This window comes from Oncorhynchus clarkii, chromosome 7 (assembly GCF_045791955.1).
Source record: "Oncorhynchus clarkii lewisi isolate Uvic-CL-2024 chromosome 7, UVic_Ocla_1.0, whole genome shotgun sequence".
Taxonomy (NCBI): domain Eukaryota; kingdom Metazoa; phylum Chordata; class Actinopteri; order Salmoniformes; family Salmonidae; genus Oncorhynchus; species Oncorhynchus clarkii.
In genome coordinates this window covers 67,545,689-67,562,491 of record NC_092153.1, presented here as the reverse complement: position 1 = coordinate 67,562,491, position 16,803 = coordinate 67,545,689, and the positions used below count along the sequence as shown (strand labels likewise).

General features: G+C 40.3%; 1 protein-coding gene across 4 annotated transcripts in view; it reads right to left on the bottom strand.

The window, feature by feature from the left end:
• LOC139413714 (pleckstrin homology domain-containing family A member 6-like) overlaps positions 1 to 16,803 on the bottom strand; it is a 170,474-nt gene that overhangs the window by 18,970 nt on the left and 134,701 nt on the right. For 3 of the 4 annotated variants that reach the window (XR_011634827.1, XM_071161403.1, XM_071161404.1), the window contains 4 exons: positions 10,757 to 10,856; positions 3,660 to 3,766; positions 3,247 to 3,402; positions 1,565 to 1,720 (listed from right to left, as the gene is read on the bottom strand). Coding sequence is in view for 3 of the 4 variants with exons in the window: in XM_071161403.1 (XP_071017504.1) it covers positions 1,565 to 1,720; positions 3,247 to 3,402; positions 3,660 to 3,766; positions 10,757 to 10,856 (519 nt within the window). In the remaining variant the exon portion in view is untranslated. Of the gene's footprint in view, positions 1 to 1,564; positions 1,721 to 3,246; positions 3,403 to 3,659; positions 3,767 to 10,756; positions 10,857 to 11,817; positions 11,986 to 16,803 lie in introns of all 4 variants that reach the window. The other variant, XM_071161402.1, reaches the window with a different exon arrangement.

Genomic DNA, 16,803 nt, shown 5'->3' with positions numbered 1-16,803 from the left:
TCAAAGCTGGGACAGAAAGACTGAAAAACAGCTTATATCTCAAGGCCATCAGACTGTTAAATAGCCATCACTAGCCAGTGACCACCCGGTTAATCAACCCTGCACCTTAGAGGCTGCTGCCCTATGTACATAGACATGGAATCACTGGTCACTTTAATAATAGCCCAATCTTTTTCAATTTTCGCCTAAAAGACATACCCAAATCTAACTGCCTGTAGCTCAGGCCCTGAAACAAGGAAATGCATATCCTTGGTACTATTTGAAAGTAAACTCGTCTCTCCCGAGCCAGTACGGGAGTTGTAGCGATGAGACAAGATAATAGCTACTAAAACAATTGGATACCACGAAATTGGGGAGAAAACGGGGTAAAATTCAAAAAAATAAATGGTTAGCGCCTACATTTTGCGACCGAGACAGGGTTTCTGGATACTCCCGTAAAGCCCAGCTCATTGGCTATCTAGCTTGACCCCGATTGGTGCTTATTTGACAAAGATACAGTCCTTCAAGTGATGGCCGCCCGCGTCATCGGCGTGCCATGAAGGCGTCGCTCTCTGACCAAATATGGTGTCCATAGGATATACTACACCCCTAATGATATATATAGTGAAGTCTTGTTACCATCTAGGATATCGGAGGAATACATACAAACGTGATTTGACTCGTTCAAACAACGATTAGGGTGAGATTTTCACAGATTCCTTTGTTTGCAAATTGAACAAGTGGAAACACAAAATCGATCACCCGCGATATATGGACCTTTTTAGGATATGAAAAATAAATTTATCTAACAAACGATACTTCATGTTATCTCTGGGACCCTTTGGATGATAAATCAGGGCAAGATTTCAGAATGTAAGTATAAATTTCACCTTCAAAGGTGAATTTATCAAACCTATTGGGTTGAAAAAGGTGTTTTGTTGTTGGGAGCTCTCCTCAAACAATAGTATGGCATTTGTTGCAGTAATAGTTACTGTAAATAGGACAGTGTAGTTATATTAACAAGAATTTAAGCTTTCAGCCGATATAAGACACTTTTATGCACCAACATTTGTTGTTATTCTAAAATATGCTATCTTGATAGCTGCATCTTGATAGCTGCATCTTGATAGCTGCATCTTGATAGCTGCATGATTTACAACTGTCCCATTGACGGAACACTAATCCTTAAGAATGAATAACGTTTACATACCGCTTATTCATTTCATATGTACATACTGTATTCTATTCTACTGTATTTTAGTCAATGCCACTCCGACATTGCTCATCCTAATATTTATTTATTTATTAATTTCATTATTTTACTTTTAGATTTGTGTTTGTTCTTGTGAATTGTTAGATATTACTACACTGTTGGAGCTAGGAAAACAAGCATTTCACTACACCCACAAAAACATCTTCTAAATTGTTAATTATCACTGAATTTTTTTTATACCAGACAAATACCAGCTGAAAGAGCTCCACAGAATGAAGTGTTACTGAGCACAACTATATCACATCACGATTGGATCATAGTCACATAATGATTGTATCACATAGTGTGGTTGTTGGTCAGAGTGTGTCTAACCTCTTTGCTGATGTCCAGGTTGTACTGGTCAGGTTCCATCTGTATCCGTCTGAGGCGAGCAATCTCCTCCCGGGGTGACTCTTGTACCCCCTCGCCCCGTACTGCAGCCTCCAGGTCATTGATGTCCACCTCATGGGTTGTCAGCCTCCGCCTCACCTGGACACCCACACACAGAGATAACCAATCAGGAAAGAGACTAAAAGGCAGAGCCAAGGGCTCAGCCAATCAACATGGCCCGGAAAGATAGACAAGAGGCCAGAGCAATATACTGGATCTTCCTTTGTAATACATTTCAACATACAGTACATATTCCTGGTGTCTAGCTCATAGAGGTACATGTACAGTACCAGTCAAAAGTTTGGACATGTACTCATTCAAGGGTTTTTCTTTATTTTCAATATTTTCTACATTGTATACTAGATTCTTCAAAGTAGCCACCCTTTGCCTTGATGACAGCTTTTCACACTCTTGGCATTTTCTCAACCAGCTTCATGAGGTAGTGACCTGGAATGCATTTCAATTAACAGAGGATAAATTAATTAGTTACCAGCCTCAGAAATTGCAGCCCAAATAAATGCTTCACATAGTTCAAGTAACAGACACATCTCAAAGCAACTGTTCAGAGGAGACTGGGTGAATCAGGCCTTCATGGTCGATTTGCTGCAAAGAAACCACTACTAAAGGATGCCAATAATAATAAGAGACTTGCTTAGGTCAAGAAACACGATCAATTAGACCGGTGGAAATCTGACCTTTAGTCTGATGAGTCCAAATTTGAGATTTTTGTTTCCAACCGCCGTGTATTTGTGAGACGCAGAGTAGGTGAACGGATGATCTCCACGCGTGGGTGGCACCGTAAAGCATTTAGGAGGAGGTGTGATGGGGCTTTGCTGGTGACACTGTCCGTGATTTATTTAGAATTCATGGCACACTTCACCAGCATGGCTCCCATAGCATTCTGGAGCGATACACAATCCCATCTGGTTTGCACTTAGTGGGACTATCATTTGTTATTCAACAGGACAACGATCCAAAATACACCTCCAGGATGCCGCTCAGCCATCGGTCATCCATATACTTACATGTACATATTAGGTAGTTGTTGGAGAATTGTTAGAGTACTTGTTAGATATTACTGCACTTTCAGAACTCAAAGTACAAGCGTTTTGCTACACCCGCATTAACATCTGCTGATGTGTGACACATTTGATTTGATTTGATTTGTAAGGGCTACGTGACCAAGAAAGAGAGTGATGGAGTGCTGCATCAGATGACCTGACCTCCACAATTACCCGACCTCAAACCAATTGAGATGGTTTGGGATGAGTTGGACTGCAGAGTGAAGGAAAAGCAGACAACAAGTGCTCACCATATGTGGGAACTCCTTCAAGACTGTTGGAAAGCATTCCAGGTGAAGCTAGTTTAGAGAATGCCAAGAGTGTGCAAAGCTGTCATCAAGGCAAAGGCTGGCAAGACTGGCTACTTTGAAGAATCTCAAAATGTTTGTTTATTAACACTTTTTTGGTTACTACATGATTCCATATGTGGTATTTAATAGTTTTTATGTCTTCACTATTATTCTACAATGTAGAAAATAGTAAAAATAAAGAAAACCCTTGAATGAGTAGATGTGTCCAAAGTTTTGACAGGTACTGTACATGTAAATAGAAGAGAGAGCCTACCACTCTGTAATTGGTACCAGCCTGGCTACCCAGGTTCAGGCTGCGTCTCTTGTCCCTGACGGAGCTGCTCTGGTTCCTACGGATACGCTTGTTTTGCTCCTCAATGCTCATCTTGGACTTCACCTCCGCCGGGAACACCGCACTCTTCGGACGCTCCTGGGAGAGGGGAATGACATGGGAATAACTTGTCCATCATATGATGAAGCATCAAATGTATTGCTCTATAAAAGATAAATTTGACAGCACCATATCTGACATAGGCCCACCACCACAACATAAAGGCAACATCAATGAGTAACACTATCCTAATACAGTGTAGTTACAAAACATAATGTGTATGTATCATATAATATAATGCATATAGTTTGTGAGTTTCCTGAGCTCCATAAAGCCCTCTCTGGCATGCTGCCTACCCTGGAGATTCCATTAGGCACCTTGCAGTTGCGTTGGGAGATTCCATGGTCGTAGGATTGGCCCTGGTCCTCCAGGGGAGACTTAGTCCTGGGAGGAACGATCCCCACTGGACAGGAGAGAGACAAACAGCATGTCAGAGGATGACACAGGGTGTGTCCCAAATGGCACCACATTCCTATGTAGTGCACTACTTTTGATCAGGGCCCATAGAGCACTATGTAGGCAATAGGGTGCCGTTTGGGACGCAGCTAACAGAGGATCAGTCATTGGGGTTACATAATCCAATCTATTATTATGTAAACAATTGACTTTAATAAGGTACACCTAGTTCTGAGGACTAGTAATCTAATTATATTTGTATATACAGTAAATACTCTGATATTTTAGATGATGATGTTCTTTCATTTCTGATTATAAACAGGATTTCATTCCAATGAGTCTGTTATCTAACAGTTTGGGATTAGATCAGAAAAAGTTAGCATAATACCCCTTTGTAATAATACCCCCATAATACCCCCTTGTAATAATACCCCCATAACACTCCCTTGTAATAATACCCCATAACACTCCCTTGTAATAATACCCCCATAACACTCCCTTGTAATAATACCCCCTTAACACTCCCTTGTAATAATACCCCCATAACACTCTCTTGTAATAATACCCCCATAACACTCCCTTGTAATAATACCCCCATAATACCCCCTTGTAATAATACCCCCATAACACTCCCTTGTAATAATACCCCCATAACACTCCCTTGTAATAATACCCCCATAACACTCCCTTGTAATAATACCCCCATAACACTCCCTTGTAATAAAGCATTTATAATAGATTATTAAATAGTTTATTCATCATTTATGAATCATTACTCTCACATCTGTAGGGTTAGTGAGCTAGGTATTCAGACATTTATAAACAACTTTGAAAGTATTTCATAATTATTCATAAGATGTTCAATATGAGTCCTCATTTACTAATCATTAGTTCAATATTTTTGGTCTATTTATACTTCATAAATACTTTTTTTAAAATGTTTTGAGTGAGCAGTGTTATTTCTCACAAAAATATGGAAATGCCATTGGTAGGCATTCCAGCAGTACGTGATGCTCCTTAAGGTCTCAAAATGGCCCCTAGAACATATCACACAATACAGAGGATGTTTGGAAAAATATATTGACATTTTTTTATCCAAAACAGTAAACACTTTGATGCTGTATAAAGTATTTTAAAAAATCAGAAAATTGTAACATTAGCATTTGTTGGCAGACTTTTCCACCAAAACCAAAGTGTGGATTGCAGTCACTCATTAGAGCACTCATAAAGTGCTTGAGAGGAATGGAAACAAACATCTGCACTATCCCATTACATTTAATATTTCGCTGAACTATCCCATTACACTTCGCTGAATTATCCAATTACGTTTAAAGAGTTACTACCTTTAATGGGCCAGTTAAAGTTCTGCCAAACAAAGTGTAAACAAACATTAAAAGTTAAAAGATTAAAAGACTGAAGCACTGGAAGCATTTAAAAGGTCATGTGTCTTGTGAAAAGCTGTCTGAATTCTGGCAAAGAGTATGCTCTTTAATCTCAGCATGTCTACAAATGAATATTCTCTCTGTTTTTGTTTGCTTTTAAATGTTGATACTGGAGACTGTTATCAGGAGAAACTGTGTAACCTAGCATTTTTAGTGGCTAAGAAATACATTGTCATTAATTGGAAGGTTGGTTATCCTCCCACAATGTCACGATAGATGACAGAAATGTAAAGTTATGTATAGAGGCATTGTACTAAATACAGTAAGACAGAGTCTGTATTGAAAACATGACCACGTCAGGGGAGATACCTCTTCAGGCTATACCTAGCTGCTGGGCTGCTCAGTCCTCACACTGGGGGTCTGCCATCCAGCCCCCCAGCTCTGTGCATTTGGATTGGTGAACTAAACGTGCAAACAAAAAGGAGGTATTTGGACATAAAGATTAACTTTATCGAACAAAACAAACATTGACTGTGGAACTGGGATTCCTGGGAGTGCATTCCGATGAAGATCATCAAAGGTAAGTGAATATTTATAACGCTATTTCTGACTTTTGTTGACTCCACAACATGGCGGGTATCTGTATGGCTTGTTTTGGTGACTGAGCGTTGTACTCAGATAATTTCATGGTGTGCTTTTGCCGTAAAGCTTTTTTGAAATCTGACACAGCGGTTGCATTAAAGGAGAAGTTTATCTTTAATTTTATGTAAAACCTTTGTATCTTTCATCAACATTTATGATGACTATTTCTGTAAATTGATGTGGCTCTCTGCAAAATCACCGGATGTTTTGGAGGCAAAACATTACTGAACATAACTCGCCAATGTAAACGGAGATTTTTGGATATAAATATGAACTTTATCGAACAAAACATACATGTATTGTGTAACATGAAGTCCTATGAGTGCCATCTGATGAAGATCATCAAAGGTTAGTAATTCATTTTATCTCTATTTCTGCTTTTTGGGACTCCTCTCTTCGGCTGGAAAATGGCTGTATGTTTTTTTGTGACTAGGGGCTGTCCTCAGATAATCGCAATGTATGCTTTCGGCAAGTAAAGCCTTTTTGAAATTGGACACTGTGGTTGGATTAACCAGTTGGATTTAGGGGGCGCTATTTTAATTTTTGGATGAAAAATGTTCCAGTTTTAAACAAGATAATTTGTCACGAAAATAATTTTTTGAAACCGCCTCATGCCAATGACTCCTTATATGTCTGTGAATGAGCTACGAATGAGCTTACGTTTTCCCCAAGGTGTCTACAGCATTGTGACGTCTTTTTAGGCATTTCCCTTGAAGAATGACTGTAAGGGACCATATATGGCATGTGGTCACATGGTGTCTCACGCAGAAAACCTTGCGTAAAATACTGAGGTAGCCATTTTTCCAATCGCTTCTTATGAGAAACCAACTGCCTCGACGGATATATTATCGAATATATTTGTTAAAAACACCTTGAGGATGGATCCTAAACAACGTTTGCCGTGTTTCTGTATATATTATGTAGCTAATTTTGAAAAAAGTTTGCCGTTATAGTTGTAGCATTTTTCGTTCGATTTCTCAGCCAAGCATGGTGAAGAAACGGGAGCTTTTTCGCCTACAAAAATAATATTTTGGGAAAAAAGGAACATTTGCTATCTAACTGGGAGTCTCCTGAGTGAAAACATCTGAAGTTCTTCAAAGGTAAATTATTTAATTTGGTTGCTTTTCTTATTTTCGTGAAAATGTTGCCTGCTGCCAGCAGAGCCTAGCATAGCATTATGCCATGATAAACTTACACAAATGCTTGTCTAGCGTTGGCTGTAACGCATATTTTGAAAATCTGAGATGACAGTGTTGTTAACAAAAGGCTAAACTTGTGTTTGAATATATTTATTTCATTTCATTTGCGATTTTCACGAATAGGAAAAGTTTCTAGGGGTATTTATGTCCGTTGCGTTATGCTAATGCTTTTGAGGCTATGATTACGCTCCATGATACGGGTTTGCTCGTCGCAACTTATTTTAACAAGATGTTTATCTTTAAAATGGTGTATAATAGTTGTATGTTTGAGGGATTTTAAGTATGAGATTTCTGTTGTTTGAATTTGGCGCCCTGCACTTTCACAGGATGTTGGTCAGGTGGGACGGTAGCATTCCATCTAGCCTAGAGAGGTTTTAACCAGTGTCATAACATCAAATCTAGTGGTACATAACTTTTGCCTGATGCTTCAAACTGAATTCTTACGCTGATATATGTTTGCTACATACTTCAGACTGAGACTGCCATCGATTCAGTCGTTTGGGGTGACGTCAAAATGAGAGGTGTTGTATCAGAGTATCAAAGCCAATGACACATTTTCATATCACCACGTGGGTTCCTGTGGTGGTCAGTGCCGTTTATGACGAGTGAGGACGATAATTGTTTGAATGAGCATGCATGGCCTTATTTCTATTACAGAATTGTTGGATGACTGTCATTCATATTCCATTCACCCAGTTTAATGTAACATCAGTAGGTTTAGGCTACTACATGATACTCAAATATTCCCCTATACCCATCATGAGGTTGCTACAACCTAGCCTATGAATTAAAGTTTACACATGTAGGTGCATATAGGTCGAGATAAACATTTGAGATGACAGACAGTGACACATTCAATACGGCCTTGCACACTCTTGCCTGCATCTAGCTTATCTAGGGTTTAATCAATAGTCCAACAGTTGCAAACGAGAGTTTGTCTTGGACAAATTCAGGTATTTTTATCCCCCGTTTCGTTTCCATTTAAGAAACGTTTTCAACAGAATTGGTGGAATGAATACACCCCTGATTATGCATAAAACAGTTCACTTTCATAGCAGCCACATTGTATTCCTTCTCGCCTCTATGCACTCTCCTCATTTCACCTTTTCCCTTCTTTTGTGGACTTCAATGAACAACACATCAGCTGTATGTGACCAGGCGACATAACCTTTCCAAGCCAAACCATGTCATAACCGCTACACACAGTTGTCCCCGTATTAGTTAAAGTAATGTCCTAGTCAACATAGCTAACAGAACTAATGGGTTTAGTAAATTGGCTACAAAAATGCGGTAACATTACAGTGTATAGCTAGTAAGCAATTACACCGGCGGGCCCAAGTGGCAATAAATTCAGAAAAACAAAAGTTTACCTTGACTTGGACGAGTTCCAGTGTTGTGTTGGTTAGTCATAGCCAGCTAGCTTACATAGCATCCCTCTGTTTGAGCCGGGTGTTTGAGTAACTAAACTAGCGAACTGTATTTGCTAGCTAAGTAAGTGAAACTGAAAAAATTATGAACTCTCTCTTTCTATCTCTTGTTTCTCCTTCATTTTTGAAGAAATTCATTTGTTGATGGCTAGGTTTTGTACTGAAGTCAATGTACCAGGAGGAGAACGAAGCTAGCTGTCCTCTGGCTACAACATGGTGCTACTCTAAAGAGTGCTGTTGAGGCTACTGTAGACCTTCATTGCAAAACAGTGTGTTTTAACCAATTATTTGGTGACATGTGAATATATTTAATATAGTTTAATCTAAAAAATTATAACTTTTTCAATGTTTTACTATTTTTCTTAATGACATCCACTGGTATGTTCTCGTTCTGGCCCAACCCATCGGTTTCTGGGACCAATCAGAACAGTTCAAATGGAGCCTCCCGGGTGGCGCAGTGTTGAGGAATGTGTTTGTTCTTAAATTGCTTGTAATACTGTATGTTTTACTACATTGTGTTTGTTGTACATTTTGTCAGTTGTGTTCCTGCAGTGCTGCCCTGGAAACGAGGACTTGATCTCAATGGGACTCCCTGATAAAATAAAGCTTAAATACATAAAAACAATAATGCTTCTAATGCTTCAGTCTTTTAAACATCCTGTGTTGTGTGCTTAAAACCTGTTGATGCCAGGAGTTCCTCTAGAGGAAAAAAAAAAAAATGGCGCAAGCTCTTCTCAGTTGCTAGCTCGGCTTAAGATTAGGTTATAAGGTTAAGGTTAGGGTTAGGGGAATGGTTAGCTTACATGCTAAGTAGTTGCAAGTTAGATCAAATGTATTAAGTACTGTAGTTGCAAAGTTGCTAATTAGCTAAATGCCAAAGTTGTCCGTGATGAGATTCAAACAAAGTTTTGGCTTGCTAAACGTTCATGTTATAAGCCCACCCATACATCCATCCACCCCAACCAACCACCCTACTTTAGTTTTCGCCATAAAAACAAAGACGTAATTTTATGCTGATGATTCATGTTTTCTTTTAAATTCACAATTTGGATCTCTCCACAGCCTCATAGATGATCTAGATGCTTTTTCTAACCTCTCTGGATTACAACCAAATAAAATGGTCTGACGGTGAGGTGGACATACTCGATATTCATATCGTGAAAGAAATTACCTCACTACGATAAATTTTAATAGAAAGTTAGCACAAATAGATAATAGGTGCTGGTGACACTGTCTGTGATTTATTTAGAATTTAAGGCCCACTTAACCAGCAGGTCTACCACAGCATTCTGCGGCAATACGTCATCCCATCTGGTTTGCGCTGGGATTACCTAATGAAGCTGGTTGAGAGAATGCCAAGAGTGTGCAAAGCTGTCATCAAGGCAAAGGGTGACTATTTTGAAGAATCTCAAATATAAAACATATTTTCATTGGTTTAACACTTTTATGGTTACTACATTATTCCACATGTGTTATTGCATACTGTTGATGTATTCACTATTATTCTACAATTTAGAAAATAGTACAAATATTGAAAAACCCTAGAATGAGTAGGATTGTCCAAATGTCTTACTGGTATTTACAAAGAAAATATGGGGGATTGGAAATGATGCAGACAATTACATTGATGGAAGCCACAATCTCTGCAATATTTAAGCTGATCTACCTCTTAAAAATAAAGAATAAACATAAGCCATAAAATAATAAAAACAAGTTAATGATTATTGTATTTCTTATTATTTCATTTAAGATTTTCTGTGTGTCCCTGATACCACTTTCCACCCTTTTAGTTTGCTGTAATTCTCCATTTCAGAAAACAATCCCTTCCTACAATGACCCCACCTTCAGGAAGAGTCATAATTCCTATGGTGCAAAGCTAAATAAATATAAACCCTCATTTTTATCCATTTGTTCATGTTCTTAGTCTGTATGTCCCACTCATACATTTCCACCTTTTTAGGCTAAATTATATATATAAATAATAATTCCAAATGTTAAAATATGGTTGATAGAGAAGTTAAAATCCTGTTTAAGTGTTTACCACTATGTTTGCTCAGTCTGTTCACTCACAGAGCTATGGCTAATTTAGGTTCAACATTTCCACCCTGATAGGTCAACCCTTTTAGGATTATGCACCTAACAAATTGGAAAATGCATCCCCCAAAAAATGTTATGTGCCTGAGCTTGACCAATATGTTTTTCTGAAAGAATACTTTTTTTATGTACATATTTGTAAAAATTAAAATGTTTTGAGGTCAAAATGGTACTGCATTGTAGGAATGACCCAGCTTTGCAGACTTACTGACACACCAGAACACCATTACCCAGGCTCTCTTGCTTCCTGTACCTTTATTCATGTTGGCCTGTCGATCCTGATCCAGCTCCTGAGCTTCGTTGTTATTAGTCCATTCTTCCGGTGACATGTCCTGTCGATAACCGTACTTGTGCTGTAACACAGAGTAGGAGGAAGAGCTAATGCTGCATCATCAGCCAATCAACAGTAAGATATTTACGTACTGGGAGAGTGTCGGAACTATTGGCCATATAGTTACCTAAACACAGAATGCATTAGATAATATGCATTAGTGTGGAATGCAATGATGGGGTTATTGCCAGATATGGCGGGTTCCAGAGCTCAATGGTGGGATGTAGATACGGCATAAGCCAAAGCATACGGTCTACACACTACAGGACAGACACAGCACTAGCACATCACTAGAATGACTGGCACACAGACAGTATGGTAAAGGAACCACTAGCTGTGGAAAGATCCACACACCACACATCCATCACAACCTTACCATTCATAGGGGAACCTGTAACTCGCCCTAAGCTAAGTCTTAGCATTCAAAAGCACCCAGTACACTAGAATGGCTAATATTTCAAATACTTAAAATTGGTTGTCCTATTTGTTTGGTATTGTTGCTTTAGATCCTATTGAATAATTACATATCAACTGATTCAATTCAAATTTAATGAAGAGTTTTTGGTATCAACCATAGTAAGTGATTGAAGAAAAGTCAGAGCCAGAACAATCACTTCTAGTGAAAGTGCTGTTGGAGAGCAGATATAGGCTGTGATGGAGGCATGGAGGCAGGGAGGCAGAGAGGCAGGGAAAGAGAGAGAGAAAGAGAGAGAGAGAAGAAAGAAGGGGTCCGGAAGTGTTTAGGGGTCCGGAAGTGTTTATGGGGACGACAGGGATGACTTCTATAGGACATGTGTCAACTGGGAGTTGCACTTTACCACAGATCAGCTTACTCCAGCCCCTATCCTTACTTTACCCATTAGGGGGATGCAAATGATTATGTCGCTGAATCAGTGGTTATGGACCACATTTACCAGCTTGCGTGAGTGACAGGGGGCGTGGCAGGGATGGGAACTCCCTCCCACCCTCCCTTCTCCAAATACCTTTCTGCCGCGGGACTCTTCATCGTCAAGGTAACCGTCATCCAGGCCCAGGCTGCGTAGCCAGGTGGAGCTGTCGAAGGGCAGAGGGGGGAGGGAGGGGGGAAGGGAGGGGAGCGACTCCAGGGGGTAGTAGGATTTGGGAAGTGGTGGCCGTGGCGGGCCAATGTCCTACAGCCACAGGAAGAAAGTAGGAAGAATAAGAGGAAGAGAGGGAAGGAAGAAAAAAAGAAAGGAAGGAGGATGATGGTAGGAGGAGGAAGAGAGAGCACTGTGCATCAGGAAGAGTAACAAAAGCCAGGCAGAGCGCAGAGCAGAGAGGATCATGAAACGATATGAGGAATGTAGCCCCGACCCCAATGAACTTCAGGGGTTCAACGAGATGCCTGCACTGAGAGCTAGCATGAATGCACATACTGATCAATTCTAATCAGATTAGTAATACTGATACAGACCACTGACTGCTGCTGAATGTGAAAAACAAGATAGAAAGTACCACTACAATTTCCAACATTATATGTTTCAGTTGAATGAGTACAGACACAGTAATCAGTTACAACCATTAAGCAACACAAATGTTACATGGGTTTATCAGATTCACAAAATAGAACATTTCTGCTCTTGAACACTATAATTCAAATTTCAGCATTGTGTGATTATGAGCTTCATGCACAACAGAGAGAGTTGGCTGAGAGCCAGAGGAAGGCAGAACACTGTAGGTTTCACATGGGTTTAATACTAAAACAGGAGGATCCAACCCCAGTCCCAAAGTGCTTCTTCTTCTATACTGAACAAAAATATTAAGTTTAACATGTAAAGTATTGGTCCCATGTTTCATGAGCTGAAATAAAAGACCTCAGAAATGTTCCTTACAGTATGCACAAAAAGCTTATTTCTCTCAAATGTTGTGCACACATTTCTTTACATCCCTGTTAGTGAGCATTTCTCCTTTGCCAAGATAATCCATCCACCTAACAGGTGTGGCATATCAATAAGCTGATTAATCAGCATGGTCATTACACAGGTGCACCTTGTGCTGGGGAAAATAAAAGGCCACTCTAAAATGTGCAGTTTTGTCACACAACTCAATTCCACAGATGTTGTTGCCAGATAATTTAATTTTAATTTCTTTACCTTATGCTGCCTCTAGCGTGCATTTAGAGAATTTGGCAGTACGTCCAACTAGTCTCACAACCACAGACCACGTGTAACCATGCCAGCCCAGGACCTCCACATCATTCTTCACCTCCGGGATTGTCTGAGACCTGCCACCCGGACAGCTGATGAAACTGTTTGCACAATCTGTCAGAAACTCTCTGTCTCAGGGAAGGTCATCTGCTCGTCGTCCTCACCAGGGTCTTGACCTGAATGCATTTTGGCGTCGTAACCGACTTCAGTTGGAAAATGCTCACCTTCAATGGCCACTGGCACGCTGGAGAAGTGTGCTATTCACAGATGAAACTGTACTGGGCAGATGGCAGACAGCGTGTATGGCGTCTTGTGGGCAATTGGTTTGCTGATGTCAACGTTGTGAACAGAGTGCCCCATGGTGGCGGTGGGGTTATGGTATGGGCAGGTATAAGCTACGGGCAATGAAAACAATTGCATTTTATCGATGGCAATTTTAAAGCACAGAGATCATGAGACGAGATCCTAAGGCCCATTGTCCTGCCATTCATCTGCCGCCATCACCTCATACTTCAGCATGATAATACACGGCCCCATGTTGCAAGGATCTGTAAACAATTCCTGGAAGTTGAAAATGTCCCAATTCTTCCATGGCCTGCATACTCACCAGACATGTCACCCTCTGAGCATATTTGGGATGCTCTGGATCAACGTGTACAACAGCATGTTGCAGTTCCCGCCAATATCCAGCAACTTCGCACAGCCATTGAAGAGGACAACATTCCACATGCCACAATCAACCCGTGTGTATGTACTGACATGTACAGTGGGGCAAAAACATATTTAGTCAGCCACCAATTTTCATCATAGGTACACTTCAACTATGACAGACAAAATTAGAAAAAAAATCCAGAAAATCACATTATAGTATTTGTTATGCATTTATTTGCAAATTATGGTGGGAAAAAAGTATTTGGTCACCTACAAACAAGCAAGATTTCTGGCTCTCACAGACCTGTAACTTCTTCTTTAAGAGGCTCCTCTGTCCTCCACTCGTTACCTGTATTAATGGCAGTTGTTTGAACTTGTTATCAGTATAAAAGACACCTGTCCACAACCTCAAACAGTCACACTCCAAACTCCACTATGGCAAAGACCAAAGAGCTGTCAAAGGACACCAGAAACAAAATTGTAGACCTGCACCAGGCTGGGAAGACTGAATCTGCAATAGGTAAGCAGCTTGGTTTGAAGAAATCAACTGTGGGAGCAATTATTAGGAAATGGAAGACATACAAGACCACTGATAATCTCCCTCGATCTGGGGCTCCACACAATATCTCACCCCGTGGGGTCAAAATGATCACAAGAACTGTGAGCAAAAATCCCAGAACCACACAGGGGGACCTAGTGAATGACCTGCAGAGAGCTGGGACCAAAGTATTAAAGCCTACCAGGGACTCAAATCCTGCAGTGCCAGACTTGTACCAGTACATGTCCAGGCCCGTCTGAAGTTTGCTAGAGAATTTGGATGATCCAGAAGAAGATTGGGAGAATGTCATATGGTCAGATGAAACCAAAATATAACTTTTTGGTAAAAACTCAACTCGTCGTGTTTGGGTTTGGAGGACAAAGAATGCTGAGTTGCTTCCAAAGAACACCATACCTACTGTGAAGCATGGGGGTGGTAACATCATGCTTTGGGACTGATCCGTGTGAAGGAAAGAATGAATGGGGCCATGTATCGTGAGATTTTGAGTGAAAACCTCCTTCCATCAGCAAGGGCATTGAAGATGAAACATGGATGGGTCTTTCAGCATGACAATGATCCCAAACACACCGCCCGGGCAACGAAGGAGTGGCTTCGTAAGAAGCATTTCAAGGTCCTGGAGTGGCCTAGCCAGTCTCCAGATCTCAACCCCATAGAAAATCTTTGGAGGGAGTTGAAAGTCTGTGTTGCCCAGCAACAGCCCCAAAACATCACTGCTCAAGAGGAGATCTGCATGGAGGAATGGGCCAAAATACCAGCAACAGTGTGTGAAAACCTTGTGAAGACTTACAGAAATGTTTGACCTCTGTCATTGCCAACAAAGGGTATATAACAAAGTATTGAGATAAAATGTATTGACCAGATACTTATTTTCCACCATAATCTGCAAATTAATTAATTAAAAATCCTACAATGTGATTTTCTGGATTTTTTTCTCATTTTGTCTGTCATAGTTGAAGTGTACCTATGATGAAAATTACAGGCCTCTCTCATATTTTTAAGTGGGAGAACTGACTAAATACTTTTTTGCCCCACTGTATGTGGAACTGATAGATGCACACACACTACATGTTAATGTTTTTAAATGTATGTAAATTGTAAAGAATTTTGTCTGTAATGTCTTTTTAATTATATGTCGGACACCAGTAAGACTAGGTGTCACCATTGGCGTCGGCTAATGGGGATCCTAATAAATATTATTTTTTTATTAAACTGCCTGTGTTGCACTGCATGAGGCAAATGGTGGTCACAGCAGATACTGACTGGTTTTCTGATCCACACACCTACCTTTTCGTTTAAGGTATCTGTGGCCAACAGACGCATATCTGAATTCACAGTCATGTGAAATCCATAGTTTAGGGCCCAATGAATTTATTTCAATTGACTGATTTCCTTATATGAACTGTAACTCAGTAAAATCTTTGAAATTGTTGCATTTTGCGTTTATATTTTTATTCAGTGTACATCCCTCTCTTTTAATCAATGAACTGTTATGGACCTGGGATAACCAGTTTACTTGATTTCTTGGCCTATCATATTCCTTGATATCAATTATTTAATTGATTGATTAAGCACTATAGAGGAAAGTCCCCGTTTTATCCCTCTTGGGGTTATTAAATGGATCACAACATTTTCTTTGCAACTTTGTGTAGAAAACCAATTTCCTTTGCTCATGGTGAAAATAACCAATCTAACAACCTGGTGGGTGAGATGGCTTAAATGACATGGAATGACCCACCACTAAGTACCATGTTCCACATGGTGAGAGATGGCATGAAGGAAAAGGAGAACATTTGTCACATTTCTGCTCCACCTCCCAATGAGGTTTCTATAAATAATTTACAGTAACAGGTCTGTCTGGTTTCTTATCTGATTCCTTAAGGGAGACAGTGCTACACATAACTTTTTTGACCTCATAATTTCTGGCAGAGAAAGAGCTTATTGATGTTGACATGACACTATACATAATTATTTAACGACATGTTATGCAGGCTGAGAAATGCTGACTCCTTTTTCTCTGATAATGTCAGTGAGGATTCCCTGATCCTGCTGGATACAGAACTTGATTAACCACTTACTGACCAGGACCATTAGTCACCCTCAGCTATATACTTTACCTCAGAAAGCATAACACATTCTGCTTCAAACCTCTAGCTTTGCTTCTTACTATAGGCAAAACAAAGTACTATAAGCTGCATCATCATAATACAGTAAGTGTATACAACTGTTATTCTATCAAGTCTGTCTGGTGTGGGTTACAACTGTTGCAACCCACCTTAAACATCTTAAATATTACAGGACAGTCCACCAGGTCAAGAGATGGGTCTGCAAGTACACTGAGTCTAGCCCAAGGCCTGATGTTTGGGTGGCTGTGGTACCGGGGTGTGTGATGGAACCGGAGTGTATGGTGGTACCGTGGTGTGTGGTGGTACCGTGGTGTGTGGTGGTACCGGGGTGTGTGGTGGTACCGGGGTGTGTGGTGGTACCGGGGTGTGTGGTTTTACCGGGGTCTGGGATGGTACCGGGGTCTGGGATGTAAGGAAAGCACCGTCACTAAGATCAAGCTGGTTTTTGGGGAAGGTGAGTGGGTGGGC